Source organism: Brachyhypopomus gauderio, chromosome 12, assembly GCF_052324685.1.
Source record: "Brachyhypopomus gauderio isolate BG-103 chromosome 12, BGAUD_0.2, whole genome shotgun sequence".
In the NCBI taxonomy this organism is placed as follows: domain Eukaryota; kingdom Metazoa; phylum Chordata; class Actinopteri; order Gymnotiformes; family Hypopomidae; genus Brachyhypopomus; species Brachyhypopomus gauderio.
The window spans coordinates 2,810,953-2,834,837 of NC_135222.1; the positions used below are offsets into that span (position 1 = coordinate 2,810,953).

Below are 23,885 nucleotides of genomic sequence, written 5' to 3' on the forward strand. Positions count from 1 at the left end.
AGTTTTGTTGTTATTTTGAAATGTCAGTTGTTGCCTCTGGTTTCACTTGTTTAGTATAACCAAACTATCATTGTAGATTAACAACAAAACTTCAGCTCTTCAGCTAGCTAATTTTGACAATGGCGCCTTAAGATTTCCCCATATGTGTGACATACCATCTCCAGGAAAATTAAACTCCTAACACACAACACAATCTCCTATGTACTGTTAAAATAAAACTGCAGTTATATACTGACAATGTGTTTTAGCTGCGCTAATTTAAAATTGTCATTCTACAATAAAAGGCAGGGAGGTTCAGGGAAGTAATTCTGAATTTAGTTATGTTAGATGCAGATTAACACTAGGGAATCTCATCAACAAAACTCATGTGTGTGTGCAGATGTCAACTGCAGTGGGTTGTGCCTTTTGGAGACTCACGTGGGACTCAAAGCAGAATACAGAACAGCAACTTGTAGCTATGGACTCATGCAGCTTTAATTCGACCCTGCTGGTCATTTGAAACAAAATTAACAATGATGACTTTAGTGGAGATACCAGACCAGGGTAATTGAGAACAACTTTATGAAGAACAAAGACACAATTATGCACATACTCTTATTGGTTTTAACTTTGTTACTGCTTTTGGAAATAACAGCAAAAAGTAATGCTGTACTGCATAGGCAAAATGAAGGTAGCATTGGTTCAGATTTGAAAGTTTCTGTTTCTGTGTACATTTATACAAGAGATAGATAGATAGATAGATAGATAGATATCTCTTGTATAAATCTATCTATCTATCTATCTATATCTATCTATCCTATATATACAGTGTATGTGTTCATCAAATGTTCATCAAGTAACTTTTGTTCATCTTCTATAATTTGATTTAATATGGTTTATTAAAGATAATTTCACATTATCTTTAAAGTCACAAACAAAAAGTTGTCCATTTTCTTCGGTCAGTTTCACATGAAACTTGCCTGCTGGACCAAGTCTTGGAGCTGATTATGAATGAGAAGCCCCTCAACAGCAACAGCCTCTTCCTGAACGAGGACTCAGAGAAGCCCCGGCGCGCTGAGAAGGACCTCCGGTGGCTGGGCAGGGCCATGCAGAAGCGTGTGTCTGGAGCAAAGGACCAGATGAGCTCCATAACGCCAGATGGTGTCAAGGCCTTCCTGCGCCGCAACACTTTCGTGCTCTTCACCGTGGTGGCGGTCGCAGTAGGTAAATATAAAATTCAGAACAGGCCAAAAGGTTCGAGCACACCAAAATGGGTGATGCTTTAAGACTTACGTTTATTAAAGCTGCCTGTTACTAACTTATTTTAGCAAAAGGTCCACTGGAGACATTTCCATCAAGACTAGTGAGAAAGCCAGAAGAATGGTAGCCTGATCAAGTTTGATTGCTTTGTGTTTGATTGCGCAGGAATCTTGCTGGGATTTGCTCTGCGACCTCACAATTTATCTGCGAGGCAAATAAAGTATTTTGCGTTTCCTGGGGAGCTACTGATGAGGGTGCTGCAGATGTTGGTCCTGTAACTCATCGTGTCCAGTCTGGTTACAGGTACATCTACAACACCTATGAGCACACTGGTTTTGGTTTCTGGTTTTTCCATGTATGCAAAATTATTCAGTGTGACACTGGAACCTGGCGTCAGACACATTTAGACTGGTTTAACCTTGATGTGTAGTAACTGTCAACAGAAGCTCTTGATTTCATCTAGTCTGTCTTTCAGAGACCTGCTTCAGTAGATCCATTATCTATGTAATTATAATAAGGTTGTGGGTCATTTGCTCTTTAATTTTTCATTTTTAACAGGCATTTCATCTCTGGACAGTAAAGCCTCTGGAAAGATGGGCGTGTTAGCCATCGTTTACTACATGGTGACCACTTTTATTGCTGTGTTCATTGGTATTGTTATAGTGATTATTTTAAGACCTGGAAAAGGCAACAGAGACAGTCCAGTGTCCTCTAGTGGTCGTATTGAGTCAGTGCAAGCTGCAGATGCCTTTTTGGATCTCATCAGGTTAGACACATTCATGCACAATTTTGTTAATTTGGTATATTTATGAAAATTTATTGTTTTAATGTAATACATATATCTTTTAACTCTCTTTGCAGAAATATGTTCCCACCAAATCTAGTAGAGTGAAAGTAAAACATTAAATATTGCCTTTGTCTATTTCCTCATTATTTATATCTCCTAGTACAAAACTGTATACAAGAAAACAGTTTTCACCAGGAACATTACCATTCTGGTCAATGGAAGCGACGCCATCAATGCAACTGAGACCATCCAGGCAGGGAACTCGAGTGCTGTCTTGCAGACCATCCAGGAAACCGTGGAGGAGACAGTTCCAGTATCTGGCTCCTCTAACGGGGTGAATGCTCTGGGTCTGGTGGTATTCATGTGCTTCGGCCTGGTGATTGGGAACATGAAGCAGCATGGCCAAACTCTGAGGGAGTGCCCAACCAGTTGATCGTGGTCTACCAGTCGACCGCGGGCGGAGTTTCAGTCGATCGTGAGAAGTGTTACCATGTAACCACACTGTAAAAAAGAAAGTTGAGAAAACTCAAAATTTCAAGGCAACTTACTGCACTCGATTTTTGAGCTTTGATCCCAACTCAAACTCTTAAGTTTTTAAGAAATTCACTCACAGTTAAGCCAACTTATTATTTCTTGTTCCAATTATTTCTTTTTCACAGGTATATAAACTTCAGATTTTAAGTATTGCCTACAAATAATTCCAAATGATTCAAGTTATGGTAACTTACTATATCTTGTTCAGATAATTTATCTTGTGGCATAAATCTAAACAATCAAAGTATATACAGTTTCATGGAACTGTTACTGCCTCTCTCCTTGTATCTGCAATGTATGCGCTTAGGCCAGTAGGGTTTGCAAATGAATGAATGAAAACGTGCGCACGATTAAAACAAAACGTGCGCACGAATTGTTAATCATGCGCACGAATTAATAAATCGTGAGCACGAATTACAGAAAACGTTCCCTCGTTTAAATTTTTTTTACCCATGTAAAATCATAGTAAGGTGAGCAATTTTAAGTTCAGTTTTTTACAGTGCATGTATTTAAGCCTCTGACAACAAAAAACACTAATCAAACCATCGTTCATGAGAGGCCAGTATGTATTTTCATAATAATGAGATACAAAAATTACACATTTTTAAATTTACACAACCTTTTGTGCTTTTCTGATGAATGCTGGGTATAGTTTGCCACGGTTGCTAGTTTGTAACCTGGGACTAAAGCGCGAAGACGAAGAAGCCAGAATGGTGGCAGCTAAAGAGATAATGGCGGAAGCCAATAAAGCAAAAAATTATCATTTTCATCCTGAGTGGCAAGAGGACTACTTTTTTACTTATTCAAATTCAAAGTCGTGTGTCTGATCTAATCTGATCTGCCATACCGAAGAAGGGGAATTTGGAGCGACATTTTCTCACAGTTCACAAGAGGTATGCTAATGATTTCCTGGCAAAATCAGCTCTTCGAACCGAAAAGGTAAATGAAGTGAAGAGACAGCTAACAGCAAAGCAGGCAGTGTTCAGGACACCTGGTCTTAGGAGTAAAACTGCCACAGTAGCGTCTTACTGTGTGAGCCGAGTTCTGGCAAAGTGAAATAAATGTTTTAAAGATGGCGAATTTTTCAAAGAAAACTTTATTATTCTCATCTTGAATTAGGCATAGGCCTATTCATATCCATATAGGCCTACTGGACTTAGAAGAGTATGTTACTATCTTGAATTTCTTGAATTACACCCAGGGTTGCCAACTCTCACACAATGAGCGTGAGACACACGCATTTGACTGTCTTCACACGCCACACTTCCGATATCTCACGAAGAAAAAAAATCTAGTTTATTTACCTCTGATCCACATCTATGATTCAATGAGTTACTAGTTCGCTCTGGCGCCAACCACCGGCGATGGATAGATCGCGATATAATACTTAATTTGTGTCTATTTTACGTCGTCGTCGTCCCCCTCGACAACTTACGTTCGCCACCCTCACCCCCCCTCAACAATTTACACTCGCCGTCTCCTCCAGGTTCATATCTCACTCCAAGTGATCTTGAAAAGTTGGCAACCCTGATTACACATATTCATATCCATATACTTAGAAAAGTATGTTCCGATTTTTATCTGTTTTCCAGTAAATCCATCTGCCGGTTTCCCTGCCAGTGCTACTGCCCAGTGAAGTTTAGCATTCTTAAATATTAGACTTATCTTCTCCTTCCTGCTTTGAAGTTACCTTTTCTAGAGTTATGGTGTGTATGTGTGCATCTGAATCTGTGGAAGTACTTGTTTTTTATTTAGATTTGGGTTTTTTGCCCAGCCTTTTCTGGAGTTTTTTGACTGCTCTTTTCTGTAGTTTTGGTGTGTGTGTGTGTGTGTGTGTGTGTGTGTGTGTGTGTGTGTGTGTGTGTGTCTAAGAGAGATAGAGATGGTGTGAAGTTCTTGTGAGATTCTTGTTCTGTTTTGACAACCTATTTTTGATGCATTGATCATTTCCTCATTTGTTGGATTTACTGCTTATTCTCCACCTGTGCAAATAAAAAAACAACTACATTTGAACTGTGATTGGGGTTCCTTGTTTAATTGCCCGGCCCTTGTGTTTGACTTGGTAGATCTCGGCATGCCATCAACTTCAAAAGTAGATCTTGGTTAAAAAAAGGTTGGGCACCCCTGCTCTATGTGCTGTGAAACATTGTATCAAAGTTTTAATGGTAGACATTTGTGATTCTGTCCCATTACATACCCAAGCAAGTTATGATGAGTTATACTTAACAGAAACTCGCCTAACTATTTGGTTTGAATGAATGCACAGAATTCAATCACTCACAAACACACACACGCACACAAAAACTGGTTGCTGTCATTGAGAGATCACTGAACATGGCATGCTTACCTTTTCTGTAGGTATGCTCCAATTGGAATCCTCTTCCTGATTGCGGGGAAGATTGTTGAGATGAAAGACCTGGTGCAGGTGGGATTGAGATGAAAGACCTGGTGCAGGTGGGAGGCCAGCTGGGCGTGTACACAGTGTCCGTCATCATTGGTCTCCTTATTCACGGCCTCTTCGTGCTACCTCTGCTCTTCTTCTTGGTGACACGGAGGAACCCCTTTGGTTTCATTGGTGGGCTTCTCCAGGCTCTGATCACGGCCTTAGGGACATCGTCCAGGTAATCACAGCAGTCATAACAACATGCAATGGGAACACAAGGAAACACAGGAAACAGTTTTCCATTTACACTTTCTGTCTGTTTAACATATTTTTGTTTACGTTTAAGCATACATAGAGTTATGAAGAGCAAAATTGCTACAAAGCAATGTATTCACATTCATACACTGAGATGAATCTGATAATCTTTCTTTCTTGTAGTTCAGCCACACTCCCCATCACCTTCCGTTGCTTAGAGGAGAATAACCACGTGGACAAGCGGGTGACACGTTTCGTGCTGACTGTGGGCGCCACCATTAACATGGATGGAACAGCCCTCTACGAGGCTGTGGCGGCCATCTTCATAGCCCAAGTAAATGATATGGACCTCAACTTTGGGCAGATCCTCACCCTCAGGTATTGATGAAGCTACCGACAGGCTCCACTTCACTCACTCAGGTCTTCTGAACAACTTTCCAGTGGCCTTTGTGTTATGGTGCTTTTGGGAAACTAGACCCCAAACTTCAGGATGTTTTGATGACATTTAGTTTATTGTTAATCTTCTTCAGTTCATATTTTGAATTCCACATCAGCCCCCGGGACTCCTGCCCAATACACACTCCTGTTGTCTCCCTGCCCAATACACACTCCTGTTGTCTCCCTGCCCAATACACACTCCTGTTGTCCCCCTGCCCAATACACACTCCTGTTGTCCCCCTGCCCAATACACACTCCTGTTGTCCCCCTGCCCAATACACACTCCTGTTGTCCCCCTGCCCAATACACACTCCTGTTGTCCCCCTGCCCAATACACACTCCTGTTGTCCCCCTGCCCAATACACACTCCTGTAGTCCCCCTGCCCAATACACACTCCTGTTGTCTTCCTGCCCAATACACACTCCTGTAGTCCCCCTGCCCAATACACACTCCTGTTGTCCCCCTGCCCAATACACACTCCTGTTGTCCCCCTGCCCAATACACACTCCTGTTGTCCCCCTGCCCAATACACACTCCTGTAGTCCCCCTGCCCAATACACACTCCTGTTGTCTTCCTGCCCAATACACACTCCTGTTGTCTCCCTGCCCAATACACACTCCTGTTGTCTCCCTGCCCAATACACACTCCTGTAGTCCCCCTGCCCAATACACACTCCTGTTGTCTCCCTGCCCAATACACACTCCTGTTGTCTTCCTGCCCAATACACACTCCTGTAGTCTCCCTGCCCAATACACACTCCTGTTGTCCCCCTGCCCAATACACACTCCTGTTGTCCCCCTGCCCAATACACACTCCTGTTGTCCCCCTGCCCAATACACACTCCTGTTGTCTCCCTGCCCAATACACACTCCTGTTGTCCCCCTGCCCAATACACACTCCTGTTGTCCCCCTGCCCAATACACACTCCTGTTGTCTTCCTGCCCAATACACACTCCTGTTGTCTTCCTGCCCAATACACACTCCTGTTGTCTTCCTGCCCAATACACACTCCTGTTGTCTCCCTGCCCAATACACACTCCTGTAGTCCCCCTGCCCAATACACACTCCTGTTGTCTCCCTGCCCAATACACACTCCTGTTGTCTCCCTGCCCAATACACACTCCTGTTGTCTTCCTGCCCAATACACACTCCTGTAGTCCCCCTGCCCAATACACACTCCTGTTGTCTCCCTGCCCAATACACACTCCTGTTGTCTCCCTGCCCAATACACACTCCTGTTGTCCCCCTGCCCAATACACACTCCTGTTGTCTCCCTGCCCAATACACACTCCTGTTGTCCCCCTGCCCAATACACACTCCTGTTGTCCCCCTGCCCAATACACACTCCTGTTGTCCCCCTGCCCAATACACACTCCTGTTGTCCCCCTGCCCAATACACACTCCTGTTGTCTTCCTGCCCAATACACACTCCTGTTGTCTCCCTGCCCAATACACACTCCTGTAGTCCCCCTGCCCAATACACACTCCTGTAGTCCCCCTGCCCAATACACACTCCTGTTGTCTCCCTGCCCAATACACACTCCTGTTGTCTCCCTGCCCAATACACACTCATGTTGTCCCCCTGCCCAATACACACTCCTGTTGTCTTCCTGCCCAATACACACTCCTGTTGTCTCCCTGCCCAATACACACTCCTGTTGTCTCCCTGCCCAATACACACTCCTGTTGTCTTCTTGCCCAATACACACTCCTGTTGTCTCCCTGCCCAATACACACTCCTGTTGTCTCCCTGCCCAATACACACTCCTGTTGTCTCCCTGCCCAATACACACTCCTGTTGTCTCCCTGCCCAATACACACTCCTGTTGTCTCCCTGCCCAATACACACTCCTGTTGTCTCCCTGCCCAATACACACTCCTGTTGTCTCCCTGCCCAATACACACTCCTGTTGTCTCCCTGCCCAATACACACTCCTGTTGTCTCCCTGCCCAATACACACTCCTGTTGTCTCCCTGCCCAATACACACTCCTGTTGTCTCCCTGCCCAATACACACTCCTGTTGTCTCCCTGCCCAATACACACTCCTGTTGTCCCCCTGCCCAATACACACTCCTGTTGTCTCCCTGCCCAATACACACTCCTGTTGTCTTCCTGCCCAATACACACTCCTGTTGTCTCCCTGCCCAATACACACTCCTGTTGTCTCCCTGCCCAATACACACTCCTGTAGTCTTCCTTCTTCTTTCAGTATCACGGCAACCGCCGCCAGCATTGGAGCAGCAGGCATCCCTCAGGCTGGTCTGGTAACCATGGTGATGGTATTGACATCGGTGGGACTGCCCACCGAGGACATAACGCTCATCATTGCTGTGGATTGGTTGCTGTAAGTCTTAACTAAATGTCACATTGAACCGTGCGGCCCCAGCAGAGAGCACTCTTCTTAAAGGTTATTGATACATAATGCAGGCACATTATCTGAGAGAATATAGAATTTGTTTTCATGTCAATAGAACTGCCATTACACTGGACATACACTGTATGTTTTGACCGGAGTTATATTTAGCCATAATTGAAAAAAATATATATATTTGCTATTACAGAGTGCCATGCTTTATACATCCATATATCCAATTTTCAAGTTTCATTCAGAGATGTTTATGTGATTTTTCTGTGAGGATTCATTTATGTTTGTGTGTATACAGGTATCGCCTCAGAACCACCACCAATGTGCTGGGGGACTCCATAGGCACTGGCATCGTGGAGCACCTGTCATGGAAGGAACTGCAAAACCAGGATGCCCAGATCGGAAACTCTGTGATCGAGGAGAAAGAGAAGTCCTACCAACTCATCTGCCAGGAGAAAGACACTCTCAAGCACCGCAACAGTGAAACCACCATGTAACACCCCTCACACATGCAGCTACAGTGAAACCACCATGTAACACCCCTCACACATGCAGCTCTAGTGAAACCACCATGTAACACCCCTCACACATGCAGCTCTAGTGAAACCACCATGTAACACCCATCACACATGCAGCTCTAGTGAAACCACCATGTAACACCCCTCACACATGCAGCTACAGTGAAACCACCATGTAACACCCCTCACACATGCAGCTACAGTGAAACCACCATGTAACACCCCTCACACATGCAGCTACAGTGAAACCACCATGTAACACCCCTCACACATGCAGCTACAGTGAAACCACCATGTAACACCCCTCACACATGCAGCTACAGTGAAACCACCATGTAACACCCCTCACACATGCAGCTACAGTGAAACCACCATGTAACACCCCTCACACATGCAGCTACAGTGAAACCACCATGTAACACCCCTCACACATGCAGCTACAGTGAAACCACCATGTAACACCCCTCACACATGCAGCTACAGTGAAACCACCATGTAACACCCCTCACACATGCAGCTACAGTGAAACCACCATGTAACACCCCTCACACATGCAGCTACAGTGAAACCACCATGTAACACCCCTCACACATGCAGCTACAGTGAAACCACCATGTAACACCCCTCACACATGCAGCTCTAGTGAAACCACCATGTAACACCCCTCACACATGCAGCTCTAGTGAAACCACCATGTAACACCCCTCACACATGCAGCTCTAGTGAAACCACCATGTAACACCCCTCACACATGCAGCTCTAGTGAAACCACCATGTAACACCCCTCACACATGCAGCTCTAGTGAAACCACCATGTAACACCCCTCACACATGCAGCTCTAGTGAAACCACCATGTAACACCCCTCACACATGCAGCTCTAGTGAAACCACCATGTAACACCCCTCACACATGCAGCTCTAGTGAAACCACCATGTAACACCCCTCACACATGCAGCTCTAGTGAAACCACCATGTAACACCCCTCACACATGCAGCTCTAGTGAAACCACCATGTAACACCCCTCACACATGCAGCTCTAGTGAAACCACCATGTAACACCCCTCACACATGCAGCTCTAGTGAAACCACCATGTAACACCCCTCACACATGCAGCTCTAGTGAAACCACCATGTAACACCCCTCATACATGCAGCTACAGTAAAACCACCATGTAACACCCCTCACACATGCAGCTACAGTGAAACCACCATGTAACACCCCTCACACATGCAGCTACAGTGAAACCACCATGTAACACCCCTCACACATGCAGCTACAGTGAAACCCCCATGTAACACCCCTCACACATGCAGCTACAGTGAAACCCCCATGTAACACCCCTCACACATGCAGCTACAGTGAAACCACCATGTAACACCCCTCACACATGCAGCTACAGTGAAACCACCATGTAACACCCCTCACACATGCAGCTACAGTGAAACCACCATGTAACACCCCTCACACATGCAGCTACAGTGAAACCACCATGTAACACCCCTCACACATGCAGCTACAGTGAAACCACCATGTAACACCCCTCACACATGCAGCTACAGTGAAACCCCCATGTAACACCCCTCACACATGCAGCTACAGTGAAACCACCATGTAACACCCCTCACACATGCAGCTACAGTGAAACCACCATGTAACACCCCTCACACATGCAGCTCTAGTAAAACCACCATGTAACACCCCTCACACATGCAGCTCTAGTAAAACCACCATGTAACACCCCTCACACATGCAGCTACAGTGAAACCACCATGTAACACCCCTCACACATGCAGCTACAGTGAAACCACCATGTAACACCCCTCACACATGCAGCTACAGTGAAACCCCCATGTAACACCCCTCACACATGCAGCTACAGTGAAACCCCCATGTAACACCCCTCACACATGCAGCTACAGTGAAACCCCCATGTAACACCCCTCACACATGCAGCTACAGTGAAACCACCATGTAACACCCCTCACACATGCAGCTACAGTGAAACCCCCATGTAACACCCCTCACACATGCAGCTACAGTGAAACCACCATGTAACACCCCTCACACATGCAGCTACAGTGAAACCACCATGTAACACCCCTCACACATGCAGCTCTAGTGAAACCACCATGTAACACCCCTCACACATGCAGCTCTAGTGAAACCACCATGTAACACCCCTCACACATGCAGCTCTAGTGAAACCACCATGTAACACCCCTCACACATGCAGCTCTAGTGAAACCACCATGTAACACCCCTCACACATGCAGCTCTAGTGAAACCACCATGTAACACCCCTCACACATGCAGCTCTAGTGCCAGAGCAACTGATGGAATTTAGAGACACTGTTAAAGAGAATGTTCAGAGAATGTAGTAAAAGCCATATCAGTGTGAAAACTAAATCAAGAATGAAGTTTACTATATTATTTAGACTCAGAATGTGCCTAAAGAAGGCCTAAAGACGTTCCTCATCTGGGTGTCCAGCAATCTCCTTTCTTTTCTCCACCCAAGAGCCATTGCATACTACATCTATCAGGTTCACAGTTATGACACTGAGCTATGACATGTCTACATCATTTACTATTGAGTTAACTATCACTTGTCTACCCATTATCTAAAAGTTATTATAATAAGTATTCTAGTACTTGCAGTGATCAAATGAAAAAAACGCTGGAAATTTAAAACAATCCAAAAAGAGCCTTAAAGACACAACTCTACATTATAAATAAAAATAAACTTTTGGTCGTAAAAATCTAGATGTTAGATAGATAGATATATACATACTTTATTGATCCCGAAGGAAATTTAGCAGCCAGTAGCAGTTACACCATAACAGATCACAGTAAAGGACACACACAAACAATTTCACAATAACTTATATGACATTCACAAACAATACAAAGACTATACAATACAAGTGTACAATTATCAAGTATCCCGACCAAGATTGGTAGAACTGGAACTAATGTGCAATGTCCAGTAGTGCAAATTAATGGGATGTGTTTTAAGAGTGTCAAAGTGTAAAAGTGTCAATATTGTACCAACAAACATGTTATAACAAGTGGTGTGAAAAGTTTAATGGTAAATCTAACCTCAGATGACATCATTGCCATTAAACACAATTTATATTGTCATAAATATTTTTTCATTTACTCTTATTGTGGTTTGTTCTTGGATATTGTGGTAGTTTATCTTGCATTTAACTGTATTTATTTTATTCATTTGATCAAGTTTATTACTAATCCTATTCAATTATGTTTGTTATTGACATGCAGTTATAATTGGCTTATGCGTTGTAATATTGCCTTCTTAAGTTACATAGCTGAAGTGTATATACTTTCACAAGTGCATTGTGGCAGTAGAGCTAGAATTCTGTTTCCAATTAGATTATATTGACAAAGTTTCTTTATCTCAGATATGCTTCACTTTGGCCCAGGTGACCTTACATTTGATTCTTTGGATTATTCTTTAATCCCAATGTTAGTTAATTGGTACCATTAATACTCCTACGACCATGTCTGCTTTTTAATAATCTTTTTTCTCATAGATTTTTACATTTGTCTTTCCAAAATATCAACCATTTAAAGACAAATTAGCATTGCATCACATTAAACTATGTTTGTAGCATGTGTGCTTGGAAAGGGCTGGTTTTGGTTACATATGTGCCTGGATTTCCTGTATTTTGACTATATTTTGGAAGAATGTAAAAGACAAATAAATGTTTCAGGAATGAATAATTTCACATGTTGACTCCTTCTGCAATATCAAGATACAACACTTTGTAAAATTCTTTCATAAATTTTTCAATGAAAAGAACTTGTATGATGCAAGATTGCATGCTTTTTTCTTTCAGACATGGGAAGTAAAGGAAGAATTTAACATAATGCTGCTTTGTGTTTTGTGTGTTTGAAAGTTAAATAACATTTTTAGTAGACAGACACGTTTTATTTGTATGACATTGGAGCATTGCGTAGCCTGGTAATATCATAACGTAAACTCAAGGCTGTAGAGTTGCATGTCCAGCAGCCTAATTAGGTGGGAATACAGTAATCTCACATTAGCATAAATAAGTTCCTTCAGCTGGCTACTAAGTACAATTCACTGTAGTACTGAATTATTTTATTTTGTATAAAATATTAATACTTTTATCCGTAATTCAGAACAGCTAACCTGTAAATCAGACATATGTTCATACATTGAACATAATTTAATTAACGGAAAAAACCAAAATGCTTAACTAATAAAAGCAAATGTTTTCATGCAGATCAGCCATGTGCCTCACTCATTATTGGAAATGTTGATATTTCTAATTTGAACTCGAGTCAATGGCATAACTTTTTATTTTTATTTTTTTTATTTATGCCATTTATTACTTTGTGTGTACAATAAAACATTTTTGGAAAATATCTGGCATAACTTCACTGTCAACTGATGTGCTTGGAAAGATCAACAACTGTAGAAAATGGTGAAACCAGCAACATTGATGAGAAAATATTTCCAATGACAAAGAATGCAAACAATCATCACATATTTCTTTATATATAAAAATTGATTGCATCACCATACATAAGAGAATCAGTAATTGCACTATGTTTGAGCCAAGAACAGTCATATCACTTTAACTCTATATAACAGCTTGTATACATTTTAAGATATAGATAATGTTCCCCTATATATTATATATAATTATCTAATATATAGATAATAAACAAGCCTGAAGTACAGAGTTAAAAAGGAGAATACTTTGGCATATAGATTAACAGTCAGTTTAGAAGACATCTAAATATCACAATCTTGCTGGGATATCATACACTGTTTGGTAATGAAAGTTATGGATCTACAAACTTTCAAGAGGACAGTGACAAAGGTTAAAGGGCTGGAGAGAACAGTCAACTCCCGTTTACTGGATCTAACAAGGGAAAAAAAACATTAACAATATACAATTAGTTTCCCTTATTTGGGCATTCAAAGAAATTACAGCAATTACAAATGATTTTTAAAAGGTTTAAATCTCATATCCTTAAAAGGACTCAATTGGGTTTTAAACGAGCCCAGAGAAAATGCTATACTCCAGAACCACAACCTTAGCAGATGGTGTTGCGTGGATCAATTTAGGTCTCTGCTGGACCCCTTGGAAGAGTCATTGACAGAGCTGGGCTACTCACAGTGCCTGGGGGAAATCATTTTCCTTGTAGGCCCAGTGGTGACAAAGTTTCTTGAGGTACCATAGTTGCTATATAATCGTCTGGATTCAAGGTCTCTCAGCAGACACAACAGTTCCTCATGGACCCTCACTTCTAATGTACGAGATGTGCAGAACTAACTGTTATAGGGACAATACATGCATGAATAGGATTACCTTAGACATGACGGGCAGGTTCCCGTGCGGCTGGAGCCACATGGTCCTGTGGGCTTTGGCTCTCTGCCTCTGGACCAGTTTCCGTAGTAACCTCTTCACTTTCCTGTCCCTGGGGTCTGCACACTTCACTGCCTTCTTAGTGTACAATCTGCCATGGCACACACCAACAGGAGGGCACAACAAATACTGGGACGTTACCTTCAGCACAACTTTTTCTTTCTTCGCCCCCCCCTCCAAGCAACAACCAACATAAGGTAACCTGATCGCAGGGATCTGACTGGCTATTGTCCACCTAGGCTAAGTGCATTCTTGTGCTGCGCTCGCTCAACAATTACACCATTAAGTTAAAGAGAAAAAAAAGCCCAGTTAAGATGTCAGTGTCGGGAGTCTTAACGAGGTGTTAAGATGTGAGTGTCGGGAGTCTTAACGAGGTGTAATCTCGCGGATGGAATTACTCCGGAATGTTGGAATACTTGCATGATGGCTGGTATGCTGCAGTCGGGCCCCTCCGTCTGCACCTCGAACCTGAGGATGTCTTTGGTGCGGACTTTGTCCTGGGAGTACCGCATGCAGCACTGCACATCTCGCTGCATCACCCCCTTCCCTGCCGGACACACACACCACCCCATTTTCCAGAACTCTTGGTCTTGTCAAAGGTTTGCTGCTTAGCAATGTTGGACAGACACGTCCACTTGTGGTACTGATGTGACCAATGGCATGTTTCTAGTGTTTGATGAAATCTGAATAGGAAATTAGGGATCCCAGTGATGTAATGGGGAGGCACAGTAAAGGATTAGTGCATTATTCAGTAGCTACACACACATGTGATTGTTGGTGCTTGAGCAAGACACAACATGTCTGATCTAGATAAGTTTCGGTGTTAACAGAAACACAGATATATTTCTCCTTGCACATGAATAGGGATTATAACATGACGTCCTACAGATATTGCAATTATTATTAGATACGACAAGAGAGTACACAGAGATAAACTAATCTAATGACATCTCTTGCATTCTCGTATGGCTGGCATTAGTAACACCACACAGCCTCTCTCATCAGCATGCATTGCCTTGCATCAAAAGCAACACAGCAAACAGAAAACACGCTCGTTTCCTCCCACCATGATCCGCCGCGCACGTCTCTCTCTCTGATGTGGCGCCGTTTCACTCTTACCTTCCAGAGACCCGAGGAGGACGACGGTGACCGACAGCACGGAGACGGCCTGCAGCAACATGGTCGAGCTTCAACCTGGAAGGAATCCACCGCGCTGCCTGCTGCCCTCCTGTCTCTTTTATATTACTCCAGCCTCCCTCCCTCCCTCTCCTCTGCCTGTTCTCTCGTTCTCTCGCCTGCTCTCCTTCACTCGCTCACACACCCACATGCTCCCCTCGTCTACGTCCTCGTCTCTGCTCTGGCTGGTGTGAGCCGCACTCTCTCCACACTCTTACACGGCATGTAAGAAACGTTAAGCAATCTGTTCCACTGGATCCATGGTTGCATGATACCAGCCCCACTTACCGCTGGGAAGAAAACTCAGTATGTTTCTCGATACCAAATCCTCAGGTGTAGATGCTGGTCTCTAATATAAATCATTAAACATGGAACATCCTTTGACCCACCATACACTACATACAAAGCATGGTAGGAGTGAGAGTACTTTGATCAAAGTATCAGTGTAAAACAACGTAGTCCTAATATTAGTTGTTCTAAAACTGCATGCTTAACAAGCATGACCTCCAAGAACCATAGAGCTTTTATAAAATACCCCATATATCAAGACCAATACAAACCATCAGTCACTTAATATTGAGTGATATTATTTACATAGACAACAGAAACATAAACTGTGTGGTCATGGTAATTTTATACCATGTCAGTACAGACAGGATAATCTCCAGATGTTTTGAATGTGGAAAAGCACAAATATGTAAGACAAAGAAATTAAATGTTCAGGACCAAATTCATACAGCTGCAGCAATCATTTTGGAACCTTATATCCACATTCTGAGGAGTCGTTTTGCTTTATGTGAGAAAGTTATAATGCATGTGGGATTTCACACATACTTGAGGTCAACAAATGGAAGGGGGTGGGGCAGGTAGCGAGTGCTCTGCAGGAATTAAAGCTAGTCTGTTTCAGCTGCAAAAACATACCTTACCCATGAGCCCACGAGCCAGGCATATTTCCTGCATCGCTTTCGGGCAATTAGGGAATTGCTGAACAGCAGGCAGACAAAATGCATGCCAGGCAATTTTAGAAGAAAGCTCAACCAATCACCTGGAGTGAAGTTTACAACTTCGTGCACACCTTGTTACTCAGAAGTAATTGCAAAACCAAAGAAAATGCCTGTTAATTATCAGTGAATAGATGAAGTGTGTTGTATTCATTCTCTTTTAAAAGAAGTGCATTAGCATCTATTGAGTATAAGCAACTTCTAAATTAAGCAAGCAGAGCGAGACAGCAGGTTCAGCAGGGCGAGACAGCAGGTTCAGCAGGGCGAGACAGCAGGTTCAGCAGGGCGAGACAGCAGGTTCTGCAGGGCGAGACAGCAGGTTCTGCAGGGCGAGACAGCAGGTTCTGCAGGGCGAGACAGCAGGTTCTGCAGGGCAAGACAGCAGGTTCTGCAGGGCAAGACAGCAGGTTCTGCAGGGCAAGACAGCAGGTTCTGCAGTTCAGGGAGGTCCTGTACATGATCTTGAATTACTTGTCACATTATTTGTGTAAACATACTTTGGCTCAATGTTTAATTAAATGTTTTTGAAGGTTTTGGCAGGAGAACTATTTCCCCTGGACTATTAGTGTCTTCTACATTGTAGGCACATTCAGGACTATCCACTCAGGAGAGGCTCTTGGCTGCACAGACCAAGGTTAGTTTTAACCGTGGGTAAAAGGCCCATGCAGTGCAGTTTGATTATGAGAACTCTGCTCAGTTCCTTCTGTTCCGGTAGCGTATAGAAACAGTGAAACAAGCTAGATATAACGACATGTTAAATGCAGTTCTTAAGCTTTTGTGCTTAAGACAAAGCCGCAGACATTTGGAAGAAAACTGAGGAAATGCCCACTGAATCCCAGGCAGTGAAGTAGCCAGTCAGTCTACTTATGCAATTTAATACGGTCTTAAAACAATTTCAGGACCACAAAGGCATTTGTCCTTAACATCTAAGAGACTAGCTATGCCAATACCTTTCTTCTTCAGTGCCAAGCCAACAGAAAAATGCCAGACTAATAAAGAAATCAGAATTTATTTATGTCTCCAGAAATTAATAGTATTCACAAATAATATTGGCACTGCACACATAAACTTTCCAAATAGGTTTGTCAGTATATTTCAAGTTGTACATGTTCACAATCCCAAAAACGATTAAAAATGTCCCTTTTGTCTTGTACGTTGGTTTCTCCAGCCACAGCGTAGAAGTAAAAATAGCAACCTCTTCGAGAAAAAAATTAGTCCACATTTGAAGCCAGCAATTGCCAGTTAGTCCAAGGTACCTGAAGGTGAAACAAGTAGTAAATAAACACAAAAAGCCAGAAAAACAACAAACAAACGCAGGAAAGGGGGAATAGCAACATCCAGAAGAGGGAGCCCCATGATCTTTTAAAATAAAGGTCCTTTGGTTGCATTATTAGAAAATTTGCAGTCCTGGGAGGACCATGAATTATTAATTATTTAGCAAACTTTAGGCACTGGGAATGCTTGAGGAAAGTGGTGCAGTCTCTGTATACTGTGCTGCTGATTTAGGTTGATAAAATAAAAAGGAGCAAAAGATTGTAAAGCTGAATGTCCTTGTTAAAACCATGATCTTAATAGTGTGACTGATCTATAAACACTATCTTAAGTGCTTCAGATAAGACACACATGTGGGACTCTCAGAAGAGACCAATATCACTACTGATGATATGGTCCACTAATAGTATTGATTTTCTGAGTGGTGATAGAGTCTGCTGTGGCCGTAGGCAAAAAATGCAACGGGGCCCCTTATGGAATTCAGGTCTCATACGGCCATTGCAAACTTTGTACATTGCCGCAATTTAAAGTCTGTTAGTTGCTGCCTTGTCTGGTAAGCAGAACCTATAGATTTTTGTGTAGTTTAGTGTCGCTGTGAAACACTAACTCTCTGATTAAGAATTTAAATTGTGTGTTTAACTATTTTTTTTTATTAGTGTGTCATTACAGCACACAAGTGTAGAATATTTTACAAGCATAAAACCATACTGATTATAAAATTTTTAATGAAAAATTATCATTGATTATTATTTTCATCAAAACGCTTTTGTAAAATGCATTACTTTATCTGAATACTTAGGTTTGCTTAGTCAAACAAAATGTATCAGAAGTCTCAAAAACAAAAACAAGTAAACAAACACAAACACAGCCTTTTTAAAATAAATTTTTATGAACTGTTTTATACGTCCTTTGATGAAGTAAGTAATTTCTGTCCTTCAGGAATTGGGAATAGAACAAAAAGACTAAGTTTACTCACCCTCAAGAAAGGCGAACTCGTCAACAGCCTCAATGGCGTTATCTGTGTGGAGATGAACTAGTGAAGCGCAGTTCAGCTTCACCACACATTTACTTCATTTCCATTTTGGTTATGGTGGAATTTCAACTCACCCAGATCTTTCCTCTGTAACGTTTTCCGTTTCCCTTGCTGTGCATAAACAAGGGCGTCCTTGGCTATCATTTCCACAAATAACTCCTTTGAGAGCAAAGTATACGCACATCAGTATTTTCTGGTGATGTGCAGGTCATTACGATAATGTTCATAATCACGGAGTCACCAGTCACCACCAGTCACCACCAGACCCGGACTACAACGTCTAGACCCTCCGGTAACAGTTCATAGTGTTTGGCTCTATTTTACCACAAAGCTCCGTTCACTTTTACCAGCCAGATATTAGTCAGCGATAAACCTGCACAATAAACTCATATAACTAGTCGCTTAACGGAAGTCAACGTGTGTGTTGCTGTATCCTTATCCAGCACGACTGAGCCGGATTCACCCACCGTGGCTCTAGCGATGATGAACACCGAGTCCTGACCCGCCAGACTCACGTCCGGGTCGGCCTTCATCAGAGCTCTGATGCGCGACAGCGGCAGTTTGGAGAGCCGACTGTGATGAGGCGGAGTGGGCCCGCTCTGTTCAGAGCCGTCCTCTTCAGTCTCATTGCTCCGTGGTTCCTCTTCAGTTTCACTGCGGTTCATTTCAGATTCCGTAGAAGGTCCCGTCCCAGCCACGGCGGCCGCCATTGTGGCGCTGGTGTGAACGTTGGTTCGGCTTACAGCTCCTTCACGCTGACGTTCTCCCGCCAAATCGCGACGTAAACAGTAAGAAGGGGAGGAGCTCAGTCAACTGACGCCATGACGTACGGTTTGTAGGTTACCTCCAGAGAAACGAGGAGGGTACGGCTCGAGAAAAGAGACCACCTCCCCGTGGCTGCGTGTGCGTGGCTGCCTGGCCATGGCACAAACGCGTTCCTGATCTCGCGCATGCTCGTTCGTGTGCAAAACGATGGCCGACGCCAGCGTTTAGTGTAAGTTAAAATACCTCGTTTTTGTAGACAAACGAATCTTACATTCTAGTCTTGTATTGGCAGTGTATATGTTCATAAAGTTACTTTATGGAGAGGAAAACATTTAAGAATAGCCTGTTAAGTTCTCTGCATTGTAAACTTCGCATGGGAACAATGAACAATGCTTGACAAATTGGGAATACCAATCAACTGTAAATTGAACAGTGTTTAAAGAGGGGAAGCCATGCGGCTTTTGCAAAAATAAAGTTCTAAATGGAAATATTTTGTTTGTGTGTTTTCATGTATTTCTACCTGAATTTTATCTGCAAAACATTAAGTTTAATGTGCATTGAAGTTTTCAAATCCTTTGCAAACATCCTTATAATGCCATGTAGGATGTTTCGTAAATACAAAGAGTGAAGGTATAAGTAGTATATGTAGTTATTTATGTAGAAACGGTAAATTTGCATTTATTACTTTTATTTAGAAATTCCTATCACGCGAGACTATAACGGAACGTCACCAGCGCGGTGCAGCCAGGATGAGAGAGCCATGGTGAGAGAGTCTCCCAGTCTCGCGCCGTATACTATTGAGAGAAACAGCTCACTTGGAGTTCGGGCTTGTAAAAGCTAAAATAAAAGTCGAAAAACTCAGTGAATGTGAATAAGAAATGCAACACTTATAATTTTAATTATACCACAGTTAGTTCCGACCCTACAATGTGATTGGCTGAGAGGCGATCTAGGAGTGCCAATATTACACGAGAGGGAGTGCTATAATGTGTAATATTGGAAATAGTGCTAATATTACACGTTATAGCACGAACCTCGAGTGTATTATTGCGATTATACCACAGTTCCATTATCGCTGTTTATTGAAAGATTTTGAGTTAATGAGGACGAGAAAATACGACCTGTTTGGTTACAAACACTCCGCCAGTTAAAATAGTTCCATTCAATGGCTCGCTGCTAAACTTACACAACACTGGAACAGCTTTACCCAATAAATATTATAGAGGTAAATATACACAAAAACAACTGTTGATAAAGTTGTACTTATTAAAAATAAAGTACAACAACTATTGACCATCCACGGCTGACTGGAGGTTCGTTCATCTGTTCAGTCCAGCTCTTAAACCACCGAAGCTGCTGATGCCATATAACTCTCCCTTCACGTTTCTGACGGATCCATAAAAACGTCGTAAAAGCTGATTCATTTCATTTTTGTTGATAATACTAAAATCGACTGCAATGTCGTTGCTCTTTAACCAGGATGTAAATACATTAAGAGCCCGGGACGTTTGTTTTACGGTATTAACTTCGTTTTTATGCATTTCCAGCTCATCCAAATCATTGTTCGTAAGCGTGACAAACCTTGGCTCATTGGAGGAATCAGGCTGGTCATTTATAGCTTCATCCTCCAGTTTCAGATTGAAACAAATGCTTTCCAAGCCAATAGATTTAACGAACTCTCTGTACTTCATTTTGATAATGTCGCTACTTGTTTGTAGTTGCGCTGTTTGGCTTGTAAACGCTGCTTCGTTGCTAGGTTACCTGTATGTGGCGGAGTAATACATGGAGAGCTTCGGTTACAGTGCTATAACGTGTATTATTGCGTAATTATATAATAATAATTGTAATAAAAACAATAATAATAATTATTATTACTGTTATTATTTGTCTCATTGTCACGTTTGGGCCTGTGACCCTGCCTGTGAATCATGTTTTTATTTTTGTGTTCCATGTACTTAGTGCTGACATTTCCATTCACACACCTGTTCATTTGTAACTCTGCACCTCAATAGTGTTATTACCTGTGTCTTGTTTATTTCCCTCATTATCTTGTGTATGTTTACCCTGTGTTTTGTTGTATGCTTGGCTGTTCTTTGTTTGTTTGTTTGTACTCACAGCTCTGTAGAAAGTGTGAATCCTGTATTGCCTGGTTATTTATCTCCTGATGTTTATCATGTCTAAACATGTTGTTTATGTTAGACATGTATCTCTCTCTGAAATACCCGTCATTACTACCTTGGATATGGATGGCTATGATTCTCGATTTGCGTCTCTTCTCAGCATTTTTGTCTGCCCTTTAATCACTTTGCATATTAGGCATTACACTTTAAAACTTGGTGTTACAAGTTAAGATAGCCTGACCTCAATGCTGAATCACTTATCACTATCAGCGATCAAAAAATCCAGGGCGAACTGGACGGGGCCACTAGAAATGTAAAGGTTTTTAGCGAGGTTTCCGCGCTAATGGCCACTCATGGCTACCAGCAGTCCATTCAGCAGTGCCGGTCGGTCCAAGCTAAAAAAGCTTAAAAGCGATTACCGGGCGGTAAAGACCGTAACGGATGCAGCGGAGCAAACCGCAAAGACTGGAAATGGTTCCAGCAAATGGATGCCATATACGGTCACCGGCCAGCCAGTAACGGAAGAGAAAACGTGCTGGACACGACAATGTCTCAACTCTTCTGGGAAGGTTTACGATTGTGTTTATGGGAGTTTTTGACCATTGTTTCAGAAGCATATTTGTGAGACACTGATGTTGAACTCACAGTTTCTGCTCGAATGCATCCCAAAGGTGTTCTGTTGGGTTGATGTCAATGTCAGGACTCTGTGCAGGCTAATCATGTTTTTCCACACCAAACTCACTCATCCATGTCTTTATGGACATTGCTTTGTGCATTGGGGCGCAGTCATGTTGGAACAGGATGGGACCATGCCAAAACTCTTCCAACAAAGTTGGGAGCATAACATTTTTCAAAATCTCTTGGTATGTTAAAACATTAAGAATTCCCTTCACTTGAACTTAGAGGCATGAGCACAACTCCTGAAAAATAACCCCACACCATAACCCCCCCTCCACCACATTAAAAGGGGTAGTAGGCCTGTTTGGCGCGGTACGGCCCGGTATTTTGTGTGCTTTTACTGGCGTCTGTCTCGCATGGGTAGTTGGTGTGGAAAAACATGATTAGCCTGCACAGTGTGGTGAGTGTATTGTGATTTCACAGTTTTTACTACTAGGCTCGTAAAAGATGTAATATGAACGTAATATGAACGCATCTATTGTAAACGCAGGAATTTAGAGCTGTGTTTGTAGTTAATGTTACCACCACAGTCACTACTGTACAATAGCTCTTAGCCTTGCTAGTTGCTAGTTAGCTGTAGCCATAAACAAAGCATGAGCAGCGATGACGTCCTACACATTTTGTGCAGTTACGCTTTATTGTTGTTGCTTTCACGGGAATGCTTGTGTTTAATATTTGTTATTTTTTACGTTCAAGATTCCCCTTCCACTGAGGAGGTGAGCGGAGTTGGCGGAAAATGTTTCCTTCAACCGGGCTTTCCTCGGGGTGCTTGGCGAACTTCTGAAACAATGGTCAAAAACTCCCATAAACACAATCGTAAACCTTCCCAGAAGAGTTGAGAATGATGTATCTGCAAAGGGTCGACATCATAATAAACCCTATGGATTAAGAATATGATTTCACTCAAGTTCATAGGTATGCAAAGACAGATGAGTGAATACATTTGACAATATAGCATATATTTAAATGGAAGTAGTATTTCCGTCATATTTATATTTTCAGGAAAGTTTTGATGCATAGGATATTCTCTAAGTCCTTCATCTTCATCTTCATCACATAATTCTTTTTACAGTTACAGTTAATACTGTGTTGCTGCTTTGTGTCACACTTGTACCACCTACAGCTGACCACCAGAGGGTGCCCTTTCCAGAGTAGTAATAGTTGCAGTTGAGTCAACCACTCACTAATGACTCTTTTTAAAGACTCCCTGGTATGGCTTCATCTTTGTGAAGTATTACCAGTTCTTTCTTCTGTCTGTGTACTTAGCCTTTTGTTTCTGTTTAACATGCTCTAGATGTTTACATTTCTAAGCTTTTGTTTGTTTTTTTGCTTCAGCCATCTCTGACCTTTTGGACTCTTTCTAATTGTATTGACTAGGCTCTGTTTTTCTATACCTTTTAATCTACTTTTCTTTATTTGTCTCAAAGTGTATGATGTCCTTCCTTCCTTTTGATATAATGTGCTTCCATTTGACCTTTCCAGAAAGAAGAACTATATAGGCTGATCTCTGTACTGAACCCATTTAGTGTTTTTTCTTGTTTAGCATTAGTCAATGAGCAAGAGCCTTCCAGGATACATGAACCACAGTTACTCTAAACAAAGAATTGGGGTTAAAATCCATTTTATTGTTCTGTTAACAGAACAATAAACAGTATTCTGTTAAAATAGAATAATACTTTAACATAGTTTCCTTGAAAATATAGACTCATATCTTCTGCTCTCATAACTTTGTAAAAGGCAAGAACACATATAAGCGTAACCCGAGACCATTACTACAAGGAGCACAGGTCCAGACCCCCCGAGACTTTGGCTCCCTCCTTCTGCTCACTCTGCGGGTTTCAGTTTATGTCAGAGTTCTGGAATGACATTTTCAAAGTGAGAATTTTGTGCTCC

At 42.3% G+C, this 23,885-nt stretch overlaps 3 protein-coding genes across 3 annotated transcripts; 1 reads left to right on the forward strand and 2 right to left on the reverse strand.

Annotated features, from left to right (window-relative positions):
* The first annotated feature begins 828 nt into the window (after positions 1 to 828).
* slc1a6 (solute carrier family 1 member 6) lies at positions 829 to 8,557 on the forward strand. Its single transcript, XM_077024084.1, is given in 8 exon segments — positions 829 to 1,203; positions 1,405 to 1,542; positions 1,798 to 2,005; positions 4,919 to 4,979; positions 5,015 to 5,181; positions 5,382 to 5,576; positions 7,850 to 7,984; positions 8,304 to 8,557. Coding segments are annotated over 8 exon segments (1,320 nt in total). The 5' UTR covers positions 829 to 986; the 3' UTR covers positions 8,503 to 8,557.
* Positions 8,558 to 11,296: 2,739 nt separating this feature from the next.
* ccl44 (chemokine (C-C motif) ligand 44) lies at positions 11,297 to 16,969 on the reverse strand. The gene is made up of 4 exons (XM_077024429.1): positions 15,067 to 16,969; positions 14,368 to 14,494; positions 13,891 to 14,038; positions 11,297 to 13,440 (listed from the first exon to the last, which is right to left on the reverse strand). Exons 1-4 carry the CDS (start codon positions 15,125 to 15,127, stop codon positions 13,432 to 13,434), a joined length of 345 nt encoding a protein of 114 aa, XP_076880544.1. The 5' UTR covers positions 15,128 to 16,969; the 3' UTR covers positions 11,297 to 13,431.
* A 145-nt stretch (positions 16,970 to 17,114) lies between these two features.
* On the reverse strand, positions 17,115 to 19,269 carry pole4 (polymerase (DNA-directed), epsilon 4, accessory subunit). The gene is made up of 4 exons (XM_077024428.1): positions 18,897 to 19,269; positions 18,504 to 18,588; positions 18,373 to 18,414; positions 17,115 to 17,380 (listed from the first exon to the last, which is right to left on the reverse strand). Exons 1-4 carry the CDS (start codon positions 19,137 to 19,139, stop codon positions 17,367 to 17,369), a joined length of 384 nt encoding a protein of 127 aa, XP_076880543.1. The 5' UTR covers positions 19,140 to 19,269; the 3' UTR covers positions 17,115 to 17,366.
* Positions 19,270 to 23,885: the final 4,616 nt, after the last annotated feature.